Source organism: Bufo gargarizans, chromosome 4 (genome assembly GCF_014858855.1).
Source record: "Bufo gargarizans isolate SCDJY-AF-19 chromosome 4, ASM1485885v1, whole genome shotgun sequence".
Taxonomy (NCBI): domain Eukaryota; kingdom Metazoa; phylum Chordata; class Amphibia; order Anura; family Bufonidae; genus Bufo; species Bufo gargarizans.
The window spans coordinates 301,007,637-301,025,852 of NC_058083.1; the positions used below are offsets into that span (position 1 = coordinate 301,007,637).

Here is an 18,216-nt window from a genome sequence, read left to right on the forward strand (position 1 = left end):
AATGTTAAAACGTATTTCATGACTATTGCCAATTGTGTGGAACAAGTGTTCATACCAACCTTCATTCCCGACAACCCACCCACATAGTCACGCAGCCGAGCAAACCCTTGTTGTGTTGGCTGATAGCCATCTTTCATCAGGATGAGAGATGCCCCATTACGGGCAGCACATCTCCCTGTGTAATCAGGGCTGTGCTGCCTATGATCCTTTTTGCCACATTCAGCTTTCATCAGTCCTATATATGCGCACTCATTCATCGGTGCCCGGACGTTGTAAGTGTAATAAGGCCTCGGGTATATGGTTGGGTAGCTCTAAGTGGACCGTAAAATTGGCGTTTGTTGGTCACTTGGCACAATGCATAGGTTAGGTTCTGATCATACTACAGACATACAAACACTAATGTACAAACAGCTAAAAAGCATAATCTGTACCAAAAATGCATCAAGTCAACAAATCCTTAAAAGACCCCCCCCCCCCATCTTTCAAAACGAACGTCTAAAATTCACAAATTAGCATATTCTCTGGTATTTTACACAGTTTGGGCAGTCTGTAGAAAATCAGCAGCCGCTCAGTCCACTAGATGTATTTTTACTTTGCACTAGAAGTTTTTTCTTTACTATAACCTTTTTCCTTTATAAAGTCATGGAAACTTAAAATGACTAAGAACATAACATATTTTACTGGATTGCTTGAACAATAAATGGCAAACATTTAGTAGAGATGGAGCAGTTCTAAGCTTTAGGGCTCATGCACACGACAGTGTCGTTTTTTTGCAGTCCGCATATTGGGTATCCGCTAAAAACAGATGCCGCCGGTGTGCCTTCCGCGATTTATGAAACAGAAGGCCCAATATAGAAATGCCTAACAGACAAGAATAGGACATGCCTCAATTTTTGCAAGGCCACGGAACGGAGCAACGGAAGTGGACAGCGCACAAAGTGCTGTCTGTATCTTTTGCGGACCCACTGAAATGAATGGTTCCGTATACGGAATCAAAATACGGCCCGTATACAGAACCCAAAAAATGTTTGCGTGCATGAACCCTGAATCAAGACGAGGATCGCTACATCTACTTCACAGGTCAGAGGCTGTGACAAACAGCTTAGTAAATGCGGGCAACACCTTATCCGCCTTCTAGTCATTCTTACAAGGGTTCAAGAAAACAAAAGGAGCTCATCACCGTTTCCAATGGAAATGAATACTATGAACGCATTAACGAAACCTGAAGCTGCTACATAGCTGTGCATTTACCGGGTGTGACCATCGTCTCCTCAGGAACATAAGTAATGGTTAGATGCAACTGAAGGACACTTCTGTAAGGGTTTTTTTCTCAATGCAATGTTCATCCCAAACCAATATTTTTTTATTTTTTTTTGAAGATCTGGTCTTTTTTATCATTTCAGCAGTACTGTGCCATTGAAAATGAAGCACAAAATGCTGTCCTTCTGTAGCAGTCGGAAAAGAGATAAAACTCCTGTATTAAAAGGTAATCCACTATCAGTTTATCGCTGCTGTGAGGTGGATATGCTATCTGAGGAAGTGTAGAATTGGAAAGCCAATATGACGGCTCTTCATAGGCATAGAGAGATGCCCACAGAAGAGCACCGCACTTATTACTGTAATGTGTGATGCTGTAATTGAGTCACTATAGGGGAGGGGAGGGATAGGGTGGAGTCATGGTCTGATCGAGAGAGTTAAGGCCCCTTTCACACGGGCGAGTTTTCCGTGCGGGTGCGATGCGTGCGGTGAACGTATTGCACCCGCACTGAATCCGGACCCATTCATTTCTATGGGGCTGTGCACATGAGCGGTGATTTCCACGCATCACTTGTGCGTTGAGTGAAAATCGCAGCATGCTCTATATTGTCCGATTTTGACGCGACGCAGGCCCCATAGAAGTGAATGGGAAGCGTGAAAATCGCATAGCATCCGCAAGCAAGTACGGATGCAGTGCGATTTTCACGCACGGTTGCTAGGAGACGATCGGGATGGAGACCCGATCATTATTATTTTCCCTTATAACATGGTTATAAGGGAAAATAATAGCATTCTGAATACAGAATGCATAGTAAAACAGCGCTAGAGGGGTTAAAAAAAATAAAAAAATAATTTAACTCACCTTAGTCCACTTGATCGCGAAGCCGGCATCTCCTTGTGTCTCCTCTGCGCTGAACAGGACCTGGGGTGAGCTGCTGCATTAACCACCTCAGGACCGCCGCACGCAGGATTGCGTCCTGCCGGCGGTCCTGCTCTTCTGGGTGGACGCGTATACGCGTCCTCCCGCGAGAGCCGAGATTTCCTGTGAACGCGTGCACACAGGCACGCGCGCTCACAGGAACGGAAGGTAAGCGAGTGGATCTCCAGCCTGCCAGCGGCGATCGCTCGCTGGCAGGCTGGAGATCCGAATTTTTTTAACCCCTAACAGGTATATTAGACGCTGTTTTGATAACAGCATCTAATATACCTCCTACCTGGTCCTCTGGTGGTCCCTTTTGTTAGGATCGACCACCAGAGGACACAGGTAGGTCAGTAAAGTCGCACCAAACACTACACTACACTACACCACCCCCGTCACTTATTAACCCTTTATGATCACCCCCCTGTCATTGATCACCCCCCCTGTCAGGCTCCGTTCAGACGTCCGTATGATTTTTACGGATCCACGGATAAATGGATCGGATCCGCAAAACACATGCGGACGTCTGAATGGAGCCTTACAGGGGGGTGATCAATGACAGGCGGGTGATCACCCATATACACTCCCTGATCACCCCCCTGTCATTGATCACCCCCCCTGTAAGGCTCCATTCAGACGTCCGCATGTGTTTTGTGGATCCGATTCATGTATCCATGGATCCGTAAAAATCATGCGGACGTCTAAATGGAGCCTTACAGGGGGGTGATCAATGACAGGCGGGTGATCACCCATATACACTCCCTGATCACCCCCCTGTCATTGATCACCCCCCTGTAAGGCTCCATTCAGACGTCCGCATGATTTTTACGGATACATGGATCGGATCCACAAAACACATGCGGACGTCTGAATGGAGCCTTACAGGGGGTGATCAATGACAGGCGGGTGATCACCTATATACACTCCCTGATCTCCCCCCTGTCATTGATCACCCCCTTGTAAGGCTCCATTCAGACGTCCGCATGTGTTTTGTGGATCCGATCCATGTATCCATGGATCCGTAAAAATCATGCGGACGTCTAAATGGAGCCTTACAGGGGGGTGATCAATGACAGGCGGGTGATCACCCATATACACTCCCTGATCACCCCCCTGTCATTGATCACCCCCCTGTCATTGATCACCCCCCTGTCATTGATCACCCCCCTGTAAGGCTCCATTCAGACGTCCGCATGTGTTTTGTGGATCCGATCCATGTATCCATGGATCCGTGGATCCGTAAAAATCATGCGGACGTCTGAATGGAGCCTTACAGGGGGGTGATCAATGACAGGCGGGTGATCACCCATATACACTCCCTGATCACCCCCTGTCATTGATCACCCCCCTGTCATTGATCACCCCCCTGTCATTGATCACCCCCCTGTAAGGCTCCATTCAGACGTCCGCATGTGTTTTGTGGATCCGATCCATGTATCCATGGATCCGTAAAAATCATGCGGACGTCTGAATGGAGCCTTACAGGGGGGGTGATCAGTGACAGGGGGGTGATCACCCTGATTACCCTGATCACCCCCTGTCATTGATAACCCCCCTGTAAGGCTCCATTCAGACGTCCGCATGTGTTTTGCGGATCCGATCCATGGATCCGTAAAAATTATACGGACGTCTGAATGGAGCCTTACAGGGGGGGTGATCAATGACAGGGGGGTGATCAGGGAGTCTATATGGGTGATCACCCCCCTGTCATTGATCACCCCCCTGTCATTGATCACCCCCCTGTCATTGATCACCCCCCTGTCATTGATCACCCCCCTGTCATTGATCACCCCCCTGTCATTGATCACCCCCCTGTCATGCTCCATTCAGACATTTTTTTTGGCACAAGTTAGCGGAAATTTTTTGTTTGTTTTTTCTTACAAAGTCTCATATTCCACTAACTTGTGTCAAAAAATAAAATCTCACATGAACTCACCATACCCCTCACGGAATCCAAATGCGTAACATTTTTAGACATTTATATTCCAGACTTCTTCTCACGCTTTAGGGCCCCTAAAAAGCCAGGGCAGTATAAATACCCCACATGTGACCCCATTTCGGAAAGAAGACACCCCAAGGTATTCCGTGAGGGGCATATTGAGTCCATGAAAGATTGAAATTTTTGTCCTAAGTTAGCGGAAAGTGATGATTTTTCTTTTTTCCTTACAAAGTCTCATATTCCACTAACTTGCGACAAAAAATAAAAAATTCTAGGAACTCGCCATGCCCCTCACGGAATACCTTAGGGTGTCTTCTTTCCAAAATGGGGTCACTTGTGGCGTAGTTATACTGCCCTGGCAATTTAGGGGCCCAAATGTGTGAGAAGAACTTTGCAATCGAAATGTGTAAAAAATGACCGGTGAAATCCGAAAGGTGCACTTTGGAATATGTGCCCCTTTGCCCACCTTGGCTGCAAAAAAGTGTCACACATGTGGTATCGCCGTACTCAGGAGAAGTTGGGCAATGTGTTTTGGGGTGTCATTTTACATATACCCATGCTGGGTGAGAAAAATATCTTGGTCAAATGCCAACTTTGTATAAAAAATGGGAAAAGTTGTCTTTTGCCAAGATATTTCTCTCACCCAGCATGGGTATATGTAAAATGACACCCCAAAACACATTCCCCAACTTCTCCTGAGTACGGCGATACCAGATGTGTGACACTTTTTTGCAGCCAAGGTGGGCAAAGGGGCACATATTCCAAAGTGCACCTTTCGGATTTCACCGGTCATTTTTTACACATTTCGATTGCAAAGTTCTTCTCACACATTTGGGCCCCTAAATTGCCAGGGCAGTATAACTACGCCACAAGTGACCCCATTTTGGAAAGAAGACACCACAAGGTATTCCGTGAGGGGCATGGCGAGTTCCTAAAATTTTTTATTTTTTGTCGCAAGTTTGTAAGAAAAAAATAAAAATAAAAAATCATCATCATTTTCCGCTAACTTGTGACAAAAAATAAAAAGTTCTATGAACTCACTATGCCCATCAGCGAATACCTTAGGGTGTCTACTTTCCGAAATGGGGTCATTTGTGGGGTTTTTCTACTGTTTGGGCATTGTAGAACCTCAGGAATCATGACAGGTGCTCAGAAAGTCAGAGCTGCTTCAAAAAGCGGAAATTCACATTTTTGTACCATAGTTTGTAAACGCTATAACTTTTACCCAAACCATTTTTTTTTTGCCCAAACATTTTTTTTTTAAAGACATGTAGAACTATAAATTTAGCGAAAAATTTATATATGGATGTCGTTTTTTTTGCAAAATTTTACAGCTGAAAGTGAAAAATGTCATTTTTTTGCAAAAAAATCGTTACATTTCGATTAATAACAAAAAAAGTAAAAATGTCAGCAGCAATAAAATACCACCAAATGAAAGCTCCATTAGTGAGAAGAAAAGGAGGTAAAATTCATTTGGGTGGTAAGTTGCATGACCGAGCGATAAACGGTGAAAGGAGTGTAGTGCCGAAGGGTAAAAAGTGCTCTGGTCATGAAGGGGGTTTCAGCTAGCGGGGCTGAAGTGGTTAAATACCGGTTAAGGACCTTTGATGACGTCACTCCGGTCATCACATGGTCTTTTACCATGGTGAATCACCATGGTAAAAGATCATGTGACGTACCATGTGATGACCGGAGTGACGTCATCAAAGGTCCTTAACCGGTATTTAATGCAGCAGCTCACCCCAGGTCCTGTTCAGCGCAGAGGAGACACAAGGAGATGCCGGCTTCGCGATCAAGTGGACTAAGGTGAGTTAAATTATTTTTAATTTTTTTTTTTAACCCCTCTAGCACTGTTTTACTATGCATTCTGTATTAAGAATGCTATTATTTTCCCTTATAACCATGTTATAAGGGAAAATAATACAATCTACAGAACATCAATCCCAAGCCCGAACTTCTGTGAAGAAGTTCGGGTTTGGGTACCAAACATGCGCGATTTCTCTCACGCGAGTGCAATGCATGACAATGTTTTGCACTCGCGCGGAAAAATCGCGCATTTTCCCGCAAAGCACCCGGCTCTTATCCGGGCAAAAAAAAACTGACGTCCGTGTGAAAGAGTCCTTAAGAGTTGTGTGGGATCCTGTCATTTAATGGTGCAAATCTTGTCTAGTCTCTGACACAGCATAATAGTGCACCTGTCAACTTTTCCTGAGGGTACTTTCACACTTGCGGCAGAGGGATCCGGTAAGCAGTTCCGTCACCGGAACTGCCTGCCGGATGCGCCAAAACGTATGGGGCAACTGATGGCATGTGTAAGACTGATCAGGATCCTGATCCGTATGACAACTGCATTGAAATGCCAGATCCGTCTCTCCGGTGTCATCCTGAAAAACTGATCCGGCATTTATTTTTCACATTTTTTGCAGTCTGAGCATGCGCAGACCGCAATGCCAGATTCAGCATTAATGCATTTCAAATCGGAAAAAATGTCAGATCTGGCATTCCAGCAAGTGTTCCAGAAATTTGGACGGAGATAAAACCATAGCATGCTGCGGTATCATCTCCGTCCTGAACACAAAGACTGAACTGAAGACGTCCTGATGCATCCTGAACGGATAGCTCTGCATCCAGAATGTATGGGGATAAAACTGATCAGTTCTTTTCCGGTACTGAGCCCCTAGGACAGAACTCAATGCCAGAAAAGAATAGCGCTAGTGTGAAAGTACCCCGAGTCTTCACTTCAGTCTCCATGATGCCGCTGCACTCCATTGTTTACATCCTGAACTTCCAGGTTGTGGGTGCAGATGAGATGCAGCCACAACACTTCCCATAGTGCCGTGTGCTGACAGATCATCCAGAAACGTAAACGCCTAATACACCCTTCCGTGGAGCGAAAACTCCACCCTTCATCATCCCCTTGTTGTAGCCCATTCCAAGATCACATGGGTTGACCATTCGGGAGGGGATTCTGACAGAGGGGGGGGGTCACGTGACCAATCTCTGGAGCGAGACAGAAAGAGTAAAACAAGTATATTAGTAGGTTGCAAGGCCTGGCGGGGAAACAGGGAAAATTTATTCCCGGAAAACCCTTTTAAATTAGAATGTTTATAATGCCAAAAATCTAAAGAAAGAAGAAGTTAAAAAGGTTGTGCCAAACAACTTTTCACTGTAAAGTTTATTTTCATCAATTACTCTAGCTCCCATTCCTCTTTGGATTTTTTTTATTTTTCTCTTACCCCCTATGCTTGACCTCGCCTGGGAGAGGTGTCCTGATATCAGATCATGTGACACTAACCCCACCTCCTGTTCTTATCAATGCCGCTTCCTATGTCCTACGTTACAAGGCTCCAATGCAGGATGTAGCCTACAGCAACTATTAAACTAGATTTTCCACAGGGCGCAATGGTAAGCTAATAACTTTAGAATAAGGCTAAATCCCTTGTCCTATTCACCCTAATAGAGCTCTATTAGGGTGAATAGGACTTCACACTCTCCCTGCTGCCCTGGGCATAGTGCACAGAGCAGCAGGGAGTTTACCATGGCAGCCAGGGCTTCAGTAGCATCCTGGCTGCCGTGGTAACCTATCGGAGCCCCAGGATTACACAGATGAGGCTCCAATCAGAAGTTGCCATTGGACCACCAATGAGAAGGAGGGGAGGGGACCATGTGGCCACTGCCACCAATGATTTCAATACTTGGGGGGAGGGGGGGCACTGCGCCAACAATGATTTTAATACTGGGGGGAGGGGAGGAGGCGCACTGCCGCTGATCGCAGCTCCCCGCCCCTCTCTCCTCATTGGTGACAGCAGCGGCACAGAGGGGAGGAGACTGCTTCCTTCTCCCCTGTGCTGCTGAGAACACAGAGGGCGCTCAGAGCAGCGCACTCCATGTTCTCTGATACTACACTGCGCAATAACGAAGCCTAGTATCGAAAAAAGGCAAATCCCGGTATCGAGGTCGATACCAGACAAAAGTATCGATTGGGTATTGAAAATTCGATACCAGAAACAACCCTAGTTGGGACAGCAGTCAGCTTCTCTACACCCCAGCGATCAGCTGCTATCCACAGGTTTGGTTATACATTTCCCCTGTATAAGACGCTGCAGTTGAAGCATTACATGACGGCCAATCAAATGCTTACAGAGCGAATGTCAGTTTTGGCACATGGAGGGGGTCCTCAAGCAGGGAAAGTGTGTGACACACTGTGACATCACAACATAACATCTAATAAAGATAATATACTGACCTAACATATGTGTGCACAAGATATATCCTTTGATGCATGTCAGCCTGCAATAATGCAGCATGATACAATGGATGCAATCCATGGGATGGGAATAACTATTCTGATGACCACCGTAGGCCCTTCATTTTGTTGAAAGGCAGAAGTCTGAGACGCCGAAACCTCAACTTGTCAAACATGGAAGACCTATCCTGGAAAACCCCTATCACCCCAATGTACAACTGTAAAACATAAGCAGCATGCTGACAAAGTTTGTGTGGGGGAGGGGGCATTACAGCCCGAGTGACAAGCAGGCATTCTGGTGGAATTTCTGCTGAGTGAATAAGAAGTTTCATCACGTTCCTGGAGCAGATTTCTTCATTACATCTCTATCTGTGGGAAGTGGAATAGGGAAAGGTCACAGGAGCCTGCACAATGTAAGTAGCTGCTTATAGCTAATGAGAACTGCCATACAGCAAGTAATGACAAGGTGAAGCCTCCACAACACATGTAAAGCTGGGCAGACATTTCAGATAGCCATCGGACGGCCGCCTAGCTAAGGGGGAGGGTCTGTGCCAGGCACCTCTGGATGTGGCTTATCTACAGGAGGGGAACAAATATATATAAAAGGATTGGGCATGTTGAAATACCACTGCTCAAAGGTGACATCAGCCACTGGTGAAGAGCCAGGACAACCCCACACACCACAGATGGTTAATGTACGGCCATCTTTAGTCTAAGGGCCCTTTGACACGTACAGAGGAGGTGAGGGCTGAATTTACATGCAGCAATCACCTCCACTGTACAGGGGACAAGTAATCCATATAGCAATCGCTTGTCCCCCTAGAAAATCCTTGTTCCTGCACAGCAGATTGTCATTTATCAGATCAATGGCGGTCCGACACCACTGCCATTCAGCTGACTGAAGAGACCGCAACACCTATACGAGCGCTGCCTTCTCCGCACTGTAATTACATCTCAGCCGCCCCCATTCACTTCAATGGGACAGCTCCGTCCTATACACTTGAACAGGAAGGAGCCGTCCCATTGAAGTGTACGGGACGGCTGAGATGTAATTACACCTGCTCATCTCTGCGACTGACGGCAAGCAGGTAAACAATGATAGACAGACGGCTAGGTCATCAATGTAAAAGAAAAATGGACTACCCCCTTTAGAGGGGTTCTGCACTTTGTTTAAACTGATGATCTATACTCCCGCCGATCAGCTGTTTGAGAAGGCAGTGGCACTCCAGGAGCACCACAGCCTTATCACTGTTTACCGCCGGCCCACTGACGTCACGACTTGTATCAACTAGCCTGGATGTGGATAAGCTCTGTTCACGTGAATGGAGCTTGGCCCCGCACAGGCCAGTTGATACTAGTCATTACGTCACTCGGCCAGCGGCAAACAGTGAGAAGGCCGCTGCGCTGCTATAGCGGTAAACAGCTGATCGCAGGGGGTCCTGGGTGTCGGACCCCTGCCGATCAGATGCTGATGATCTATCCAGAGGATAGATCAGTTCAAACAAAGTGCTGAACCCCTTTAAGTTCACATACTGATCCAAACTCTGAATACATCCTATAGGCCCCCATTCCACCACCAGATGCAAAAATGTGTCCTTCTGGTATCTGTATACTTTGTTTTACGGAGCGTGGCCCACGACAAAAAGAAACAAACATATATTTTTTTTTATAACAGAAAGCGAGTAAATGCAGGGATCTGAGTCATCAGTGCACCTAGAGCTCAGGCAGAAATGACAGCTCACAGAGAACAATAGCTTATACAGTGATCCCTCAAGATACAATGGCCTCAGGATACAATATTTTCGGCATACAATGGTTAGATCCAACTAATCAAGGCCACTTCTCTGGTAAAATAGCTGTATTAGTTGCTAGTTATCAGCCATTCCTGACTGTTTTAGGTTTTATGTAAGGACTTGTTTTATCTGTTTAAGTTATCTGCTTATTTTTCTTAAATCTTCATTTTCTCTCATCTTGGATGACAATTTGGGGCTTTGAAACCAATTACTCAAGTTACAATGGTTTAGACCTACAATGGTCGTCCTGGAACCAATTAATATTGTAACTTGAGGGATTCACTGTATTCAGCGGCATAGTAAATGCAGACACACAACACAACATGAAGGGGTGAGGAGGCTCAGCTCTACCTGGCTGTTAGCAAGGACTCTGCACTGAAGGTCTGCGTTTGCTGCCCCTGCAGAAAGGGAATATCAAGGTAATCTCTTACATGGCTACACTGTTCCTCTTTAACCCCTTCCCGACATATGACATAATAGTAAGTCATGGTGCTGCCGCATTTTGACGTACTATTATGCCAGGGTGATCGGACGGGCACCGGAGCAGGGCGCACCCGATCACTGCAGGGGCCCAGCAGTACCTGATAGCCGGGCCCCTGCTCTATCAGCTAGCATCGCTGTAAAAGCCAATGCTGGCCGATTAACCCCTTATATGCCATTTTTACTTCAATCTTATGGATTCCGTTATTTTCCGCTATATAACCATGTTATAACGTAAACCCATGACGGAACCCAGAACACAGGTGTGAACCCACCCTAAATTATAAGAGCCCTCAAGACAAGTTGAGCACATGGACACAGGAAAAATGAAATAGCTCATTATTTTACTAGACAGCGGGTGAATTCTCAAGTATCATGGCATTACCAGTGACACATCTGAACACATTGCACCGGATCATGTCACTTCTGCACTCACGGGTGAAGTAAAAATAATTAACATAATAAAGAATAACGGGGCAGATTTCTCAATGCATTTATGGCAAAACCATTCAAAGGCCAGATTTATGAAGCCCCTGCGACACTTCAACAAATACCAATGGCAAGCCCCCTGCAGAGACACTGGCCTCCTGCTCAGAGGGCATAGCGGTATTAGGCCTCACGCACACAACCATGTATTTCGTCAGCGTGCAGTCCACATTTCTGTAGACATGATCTTGATTGTGGATTTTAGCACATGACCCAGTCTGGTCCAAACTGTGGATGAGAATACTTATTTGTACTGATTGGAGTGAGAACACCACCGGAATCTAAAAATACTTTAATTGTATGTAATTGAAAAATGAATATAGCCAATGAGATATTCAATAAAATATATTTGTATAGCGCCACCTGCTGTTTGTTCTTTTCTTTTTTTTCTGTCCGCTTCATTTTAAATGGTCACTAACTTTTCACACAACTCTGCATAAATCAATAGTACAAGCGACCATAAGAAACTTTGTAAAATATCTTATCAGTGAGAGGTTAGAAAGCGGATTCTCCTCTACTTTCTGTGTGCAGTGGGTGGCATCTAATCTCTACCCACCAGATATGGGTGAACTACAAACTAGACATTGAGCACACATAGGGGAAAACTGCTACAAAAAAAAAAAAAAAAAAAAAAAAAAAAAAAAAAAAGCCACATACAAGTCATATAGTGCCAAGCAGGGGTGTATCTATCACAAGGCAAACAAGGCATTTGCCTAAGGCGGCACTTGCCAATGGGGCGGCAAAATGCCTTGTTTGCTTAGTGATAGTTACACAATATGCTAAATATTTTCATTGCTCCTTGTCCGATCCAATCCTTCACTATGCAAACGGTATCGCCGGTGCCACATAGTGAAGGAGTTGAAAGACTTACTTCCTCCTCCTCCTGACTTCCTCCAGACCTAGTCCCCTGCCTTTTGTGTCCGCGCGTTGCCGTCCAAGTGCAGAACGGATCCTACACATGGTCACCCTGAACACTGAGGCCAGGCCCTGGCCAGCAAGCACTGATCCCTGAGCCTGCTGTCTCAAAAAAAAAAAAACTGTAAAAAAAACTAAGTACTTAAATTACAGTAATTCACAAAAAATCTATTACTTAGTTGTTTTATGGGGTAAGGGGGTTGGGACCCGTTGAGTGGTTAGAGGGGGTAGAAGGGGTGGGTCAAATTTATATTAGTAGGGTGTCCGAGTTTAGTCTCGCCTAGGGCAGCACAAAACCAAGATACACCACTGGTGCCAAGATATAGGGTTATTCCTCATGTATACACACGGTACTATCAAACCCTTCCCAACATCCTCCATACATGGATGGGGTAAGTTGGGTCTTTAAACAGAAGCTGAGGACTGTTCGCTCAAGCACTGCGTTACTGGGGCTCAAACGTCTGCCCTCCGCAGAGATCGGGGGAGCTGTTCAATTGCAGTGGCAGACTTGGCCCTTCTTAATGCTGTGAGCCCTGCCTGTGATCAAGATCCTGGTAGCCAGTTAGAAACTTAGTTAAGTTGTTTTTGACAGCTGATTAGTTTTTATTGACTAGCCACTAAAAAGGCAGGTTTGCCACCCTGGTCATACTGCCTACATGGAAAAGAACATGTCCTTTAATGCACCTCTGCTGCTAGCAAACATAGCTTCTAAGGCTAGTTTCACACTAGCAGCAGGGGAGTCCGACAGGCTGTTCAGGCAGGTGAACAGCCTGCCGCACTCCCCTGCCGCTAATGCGAAAGTACCCTAACCTACCAGTCTCAGGTTATGATAAAATACTAATACTTGCCTCGATTTGGCACAAATAGGGTCTCTACATTATTTTTTATTTGCTCAAAAGAGGTGGGCTTATCGGCAAGAGAGTGGAACGTCAAGGGAAAGGGGTGTGGCATAAGATGTTACATACCGCACCAAAATGGCGCCACAATTCTGGCAATAAATTCTGTGTCAAAGTAATCCAACCAATACTTGTTATATAGTTAGACAACGGTATCTACCCTGGTGTACCAGGTATAGTTCTAGAAATCCTGTCTAAGCTTATGCCATCTACAGGCTTAGTAAACCTGGGATGGAGATATAATATAAATAAATATATAATTTTATATTATTTATTTTATTTTTTACAGACACATAGCAGGAATGGGGAAGAGAGTCATAGGGCAGCTCCCCGTCGGTTTGACCACATTGACAGAGCTCACCTTATTAGAGTATCTGCCAATATAGCTGAGCTGGGTCAGAGGAGTCGGTGAGGAGCTGTCCAGAAGACTTCTCTCTGTTCTTGGCTCACTTATAAAATCTTTACTGAGAAAAGTAGCAGTGTTTAAGAGTAAACCACCCGGAATGAGGAAGCCTATCAAAATGTCATGCTGAACATGGTTCACGCAGCCTGAATTTCCTGACAATCTCACTTTAAGACTTTAACCTTAAACTTTCCTTCACCTGAAAAATACATAAAATGTATTAAGCAGAAGGCGATCAAACTGCTCAAAAAGCACTGGAATAATGAGTACGCTACTTTAAATATTTACCCCCAAAAATATATATAAAAAACTCTCACTTCAATGTGGTATTAGAGACCCACAATCAATGAGATCTAATAGGAAGACATAAATGAAAAGCAGGGAACTACTGGCTGAAGCCTTCCCTCAGATGTCCAAGATCTTATGTTTCCCTCAAGATCTTCTGAAAGACATGTCATTCAGCTTGACATGGACACTATTTGTATTGGAGTTACAAAAGGAAGTGACAGAAGTTGACAAAAGCTGCCCTAACAAGTGACCAAAGATCAAGAAGCCAGTACAATGTGAGAACCTGACTCCTGCCTTCTGGACTGAGCAGATCCTGTCTGTAGAAAACTGCCATTCTAACAATGAAGGTGGCGTCATGCGTGTGGACAGTTAAAGGGCCACTGCAAATTAGAAACCGGAACTGATGGTTTAAAGACCAGAAGAGACAAATAGGCTTAGAAGCCAGTCTAACCACTCCAGGAACCAGTCCGAGAACGAGACCTTCCAAAAAATTAAAAAGCCCAAAACAATGAGGTAGCAGGATCCAATCTCTAGGCACACCAGCTGCCTGGCGCTTGTTTACCCCATGTAATGGGTTACCTTCTTAGAAGGAAATGTGAAAACCTAGAGATATGTTGGAGCCATCAAGAAACCCTGTCAAACATGTCAGCATTCCATGAATGTCTTGTAGGGGAGGGAAACTTCATCTCTACCCAAGACTTCAGGGGTCAAATGGATTCCATATGTACTGTGTGATGGCCTGGCATGTTGACACCGACCAAGGAGGTTGCCCTTGGCATTGAGATGAAGACACTATTGCCATGTCTTTAGGTATTACTAATATGATGGGTAGACAGAGAGAGCTAATCCTTATACCTTGGCACTAAGCCATAAGCAGCATCATGCCTGGTAGATGCCAGCTACCACAATAAGCTGCATAACCCGCATACCGCTGTAAACTGGCACCGAGCCCTGATACCCACATGTAAACCAGGACATACAGTGCACCCTCCTCAGCACCAGTGAGACCTGTCATCCTCCAGTGCCAGGACAGGGTACCAGCAGTGGCTGGCATCACCTGTTACACCAGCCCCGCTCCCCAGGCTCCTCACCTCCTTGATCTTGTCCCGCTTCTGCTTGACATCAGGATCCACGGGCTCCTTGCCCACCACCCCGATAGGCTCTTTGAAGGGCCGGGGATTTAACCTGCCCGCGGCCGTGCCCTTGCCCTGCGCCCGCAGCCGGTCCTTCTCCTCCTGGATCTCCCCCTTGATCTGCTCGGGCGGCCGGTTCAGCGTGTCCTTGGCTTCCCGCAGAGCCCTCTCGTGTTCCTCCCGGATCCGGGCGAGGCGCCCCCCGTCCTCCTCATCCTGCAGCCCGGTACCAAAGGGGGTGCGCTGCGGAGGCTGCTGGAAGAACACTCCACTCAGCAGCTTGGGGGAGTCGGGGAGGAAGAAGATGGCCCCGAAACACAAGGTGATGAAGCCGCTGAACACGAGAAGGAGCACGAACTTCTCAGTCAGCCGAAATCCGGAGAGCTTCCGTCCCGCGGGGCCCAACCAGTGCAACCCAGACACCCCGCCTCCGGGGGCCAATCCGCCCGGTCCGGCCCCCACTCCGCTCCCCGTCCCCAGCGGGGACACACTGAAAGGCAGCAGGCTGCCGACCGGCATGGCACCTGGGCGCGCGCACAAAGTTTCCCTCAGCGGAGTGCAGCCGCGAGCAGCGTGTTCCGGCGGCTCAGCTCCGTCTCGCTGCCACTTCTCGGGCTGTTTGTCAGAGTTTATCGGAGGGGAGGGGCGAGGGAAGTGCGGGGGGCGGGAGCCCACTGTGCGGGAATCCCAGTTACTAGTGAATTAGAAGGCTGGCCCGCTCACTCCCCCTGGCCGGGGCGGGGAGCACGCGCCAGGTGACCGCACGCACTACAGACACACGTCCATCCATAGCGCTGCCTCTACCCGGCACTGACTGAACCCCGGGGCATCTGCACGGAGGAGGTATCCGCCCTCCCGCGCAGACCACGCCCCTTCAGGTCGCCTATTGGCTGGGTGCTAATGCGCTGGAGGCTAGGAGGCTCCGTTATGTGAGGGGCGCCCACTTGTAGTCGCCCGCTGCCTGCAGTTGTAGCCTGTGTGAACACGGCGCAGAGAGCAGCGGGTGTGCCGGGGATGCTGGAACTGTCAGGGCCGTGTTCCCCCTCACTGTGGGTGCGAGTTCTCAGGAACTGCCGACTTCTCGTACGTTACAGGGAAGTCCGGGGCTGGCCAGTCCCAGGCGTTGTCCGGCTTAACCCCTTCATGTCAAGCGATAGTTCACAGGTAATGCATTCACTGCACCGATACTGTGAATGCATTGTGTTCCTCCCCTAGGGGCCAATGCAGCAAACCCTTTCCAGTTTGGCTGGTCCTGCAGAGACAATCCTACAGGCGCATCTCAATAAATTACAATATCATTGAAAGTTAACTAAGGCAGCTTTCACACTAGCGGTTTTCTACGGTTCAGCCAACGCTTCCGTTACTGATAATACAACCGCCTGGATCCGTTACGAACGGATACGATTGTATTATCTTTAACATAGCAATGATGGACCCGTCATGAACTCCATTGAAAGTCAATAGGGGACGGATCCGTTTTCTATTGTGGCACATTGGGTCAGAGAAAATGGATCCGTCCCCATTGACTTGCATTGTGGGTCATGACGGATCCGTTTTTGCTCCGCATCCCAGGACAGAAAGCAAACAGCAGCATGCTCTTCTCTCCGGTATGAGAACAGAATGCATTTTGGAGCACTCCGTTCTGTTCAGTTACGTTTTGTCCCCATTGACAATGAATGAAGACAAAACGGAAGCGTTTTATTCAGGTATTGAGACCCTATGACGGATCTCAATACTGGAAAATATTAACGCTAGTGTGAAAGTAGCCTTATTTCAGTAATTCATTTCAAAAAGTGAACTCATAAATGATATTCATTACACAGAGGGATCTGTTTTAAGTGTTTACGTCTTTTAATGTTGATGATTATGGCTTAAAGCTAATGAAAACCCAGAAGTCAGTATCTCAGAAAGAGTTCTATATTGTGGACTCCTGGTGTCACACTCTAATCAGACAATCAACACAAAGCACCTGCAAAGGTTTCCTAAACCTTTAAAGCCTCATTCACACGTCAGTGTTCGGTCAGTGATTTCCATCAGTGATTTTTCAGCCAAAACCAGGTGCGGCTCTAAATACAGAACAGGTGCAGATCTTTCCCCTATAGCTTAAGGGCATATGCACACGAACGTATTTTCTTTCTGTGTCCTTTCCGTTTTTTTTGCGGAACCATTCACTTCAATGGGTCCGGGAAAAAAAACAGAAGTTACTCCGTGTGCATTCTGTTTCATTATGTCCGTATTTCCTTTCTGCTAAAAAATAGAACATGTCCTATTATTGTCTGCATTACAGACAAGAATAGGACTGTTCTATGAAGGGCCAGCTGTTCCGTTCTGCAAAATACAGAATGCACACAGATGTCATCTGTATTTTTTGCGCACCGCAAATAACATACGGTTGTGTACCAGGCGTAAAATATGGTAAATGTGTCAGGCCCGATGTCCAGTCCCCGAGCCAGCCTGCTCCATGCCCCCATGTCTTCCCTTCTACTCCCAATTGGCAAGGGCAGCACAAAAACGCCTTTATGCTAAAATATTGTCGCACAAGCATTAAAAAAGGCGCTTTTATTTATGACTTTTTTACACCTAAAACAGATGTAGCACACTTACTAAATGACCCCCAATGAGCGCTATGCAGTGAATAGAGGAAGCAACTACGCTGCTTTCTTTAGTGGACCTGGTGATCACCAGGTGAGCAGAGCTGCTGGGTCTTAGAAGACCCTAATCAGTTCTGTCTGTGTAAAAAGGCGCATGTCTACAAGTTAGAGGGGGAGGCGGCGCAATACTTGGCTTGCCCCGGGCGCTGGCATCCCACGCTACGCCACTGCTCCCACCGCCCTACTCAATACCTAGGGCTTATTTCAGGGTAAGCCAGGGACAAGGCACGTGATCGGAGTACGGGTTAGCAGCCCATCTAGGGAGGTCAGGGCAGCCAGGTGCCAGTCCTAGGTGAGTTAGGGGTCACCACTCCTCCCTCTCCCTAGTGAAAGGGTACTCTCCTTCCCTCTGAGCCTGACGTCTGTTACCTGCCATATCAGATGTGATAAACTAGACCCAACAACACAGACGAGCTGAAGTCTGCTATGAAGACAGACAGGGATTCCATAACATCGGCAGTGCCACCGGCTGATCGCCTTGATGCCATGGCACATTGATGCAGTAATTCATGCAAAAGGAGCAGCTACCAAGTACCGAGGACATATACTGTACATATGTTTCAGTAGGCAAATATTTCTGAATTAAAAGTCATTTTTTTAATTGGTCTTATATATTATTCTATTGTCTTTTGGGTTTTCATTAGCTGTAAGCCATACTCATCAACATTAACAGAAATACACGTGAAATAGCTCACTCTGTGTAATGAATCTATAGAATATGAGTTCACTTTTTGAATTAAATTACTGAAATAAATGAACTCTTTGATGATATTCTAATTTATTGAGACACACCTGTATGTATTCGATCCC

At 46.5% G+C, this 18,216-nt stretch overlaps 1 protein-coding gene across 1 annotated transcript in view; it reads right to left on the minus strand.

Annotated features, from left to right (window-relative positions):
- The window catches only part of MAN1A1 (mannosidase alpha class 1A member 1), a 185,764-nt gene extending 170,172 nt beyond the window's left edge, over positions 1-15,592 (minus strand). The window contains exon 1 of the mRNA XM_044291436.1: positions 14,714-15,592. Within this exon, the coding sequence (XP_044147371.1) occupies positions 14,714-15,274 (561 nt within the window). The 5' untranslated portion in view covers positions 15,275-15,592. The remainder of the gene's footprint in view (positions 1-14,713) is intronic.
- Positions 15,593-18,216: the final 2,624 nt, after the last annotated feature.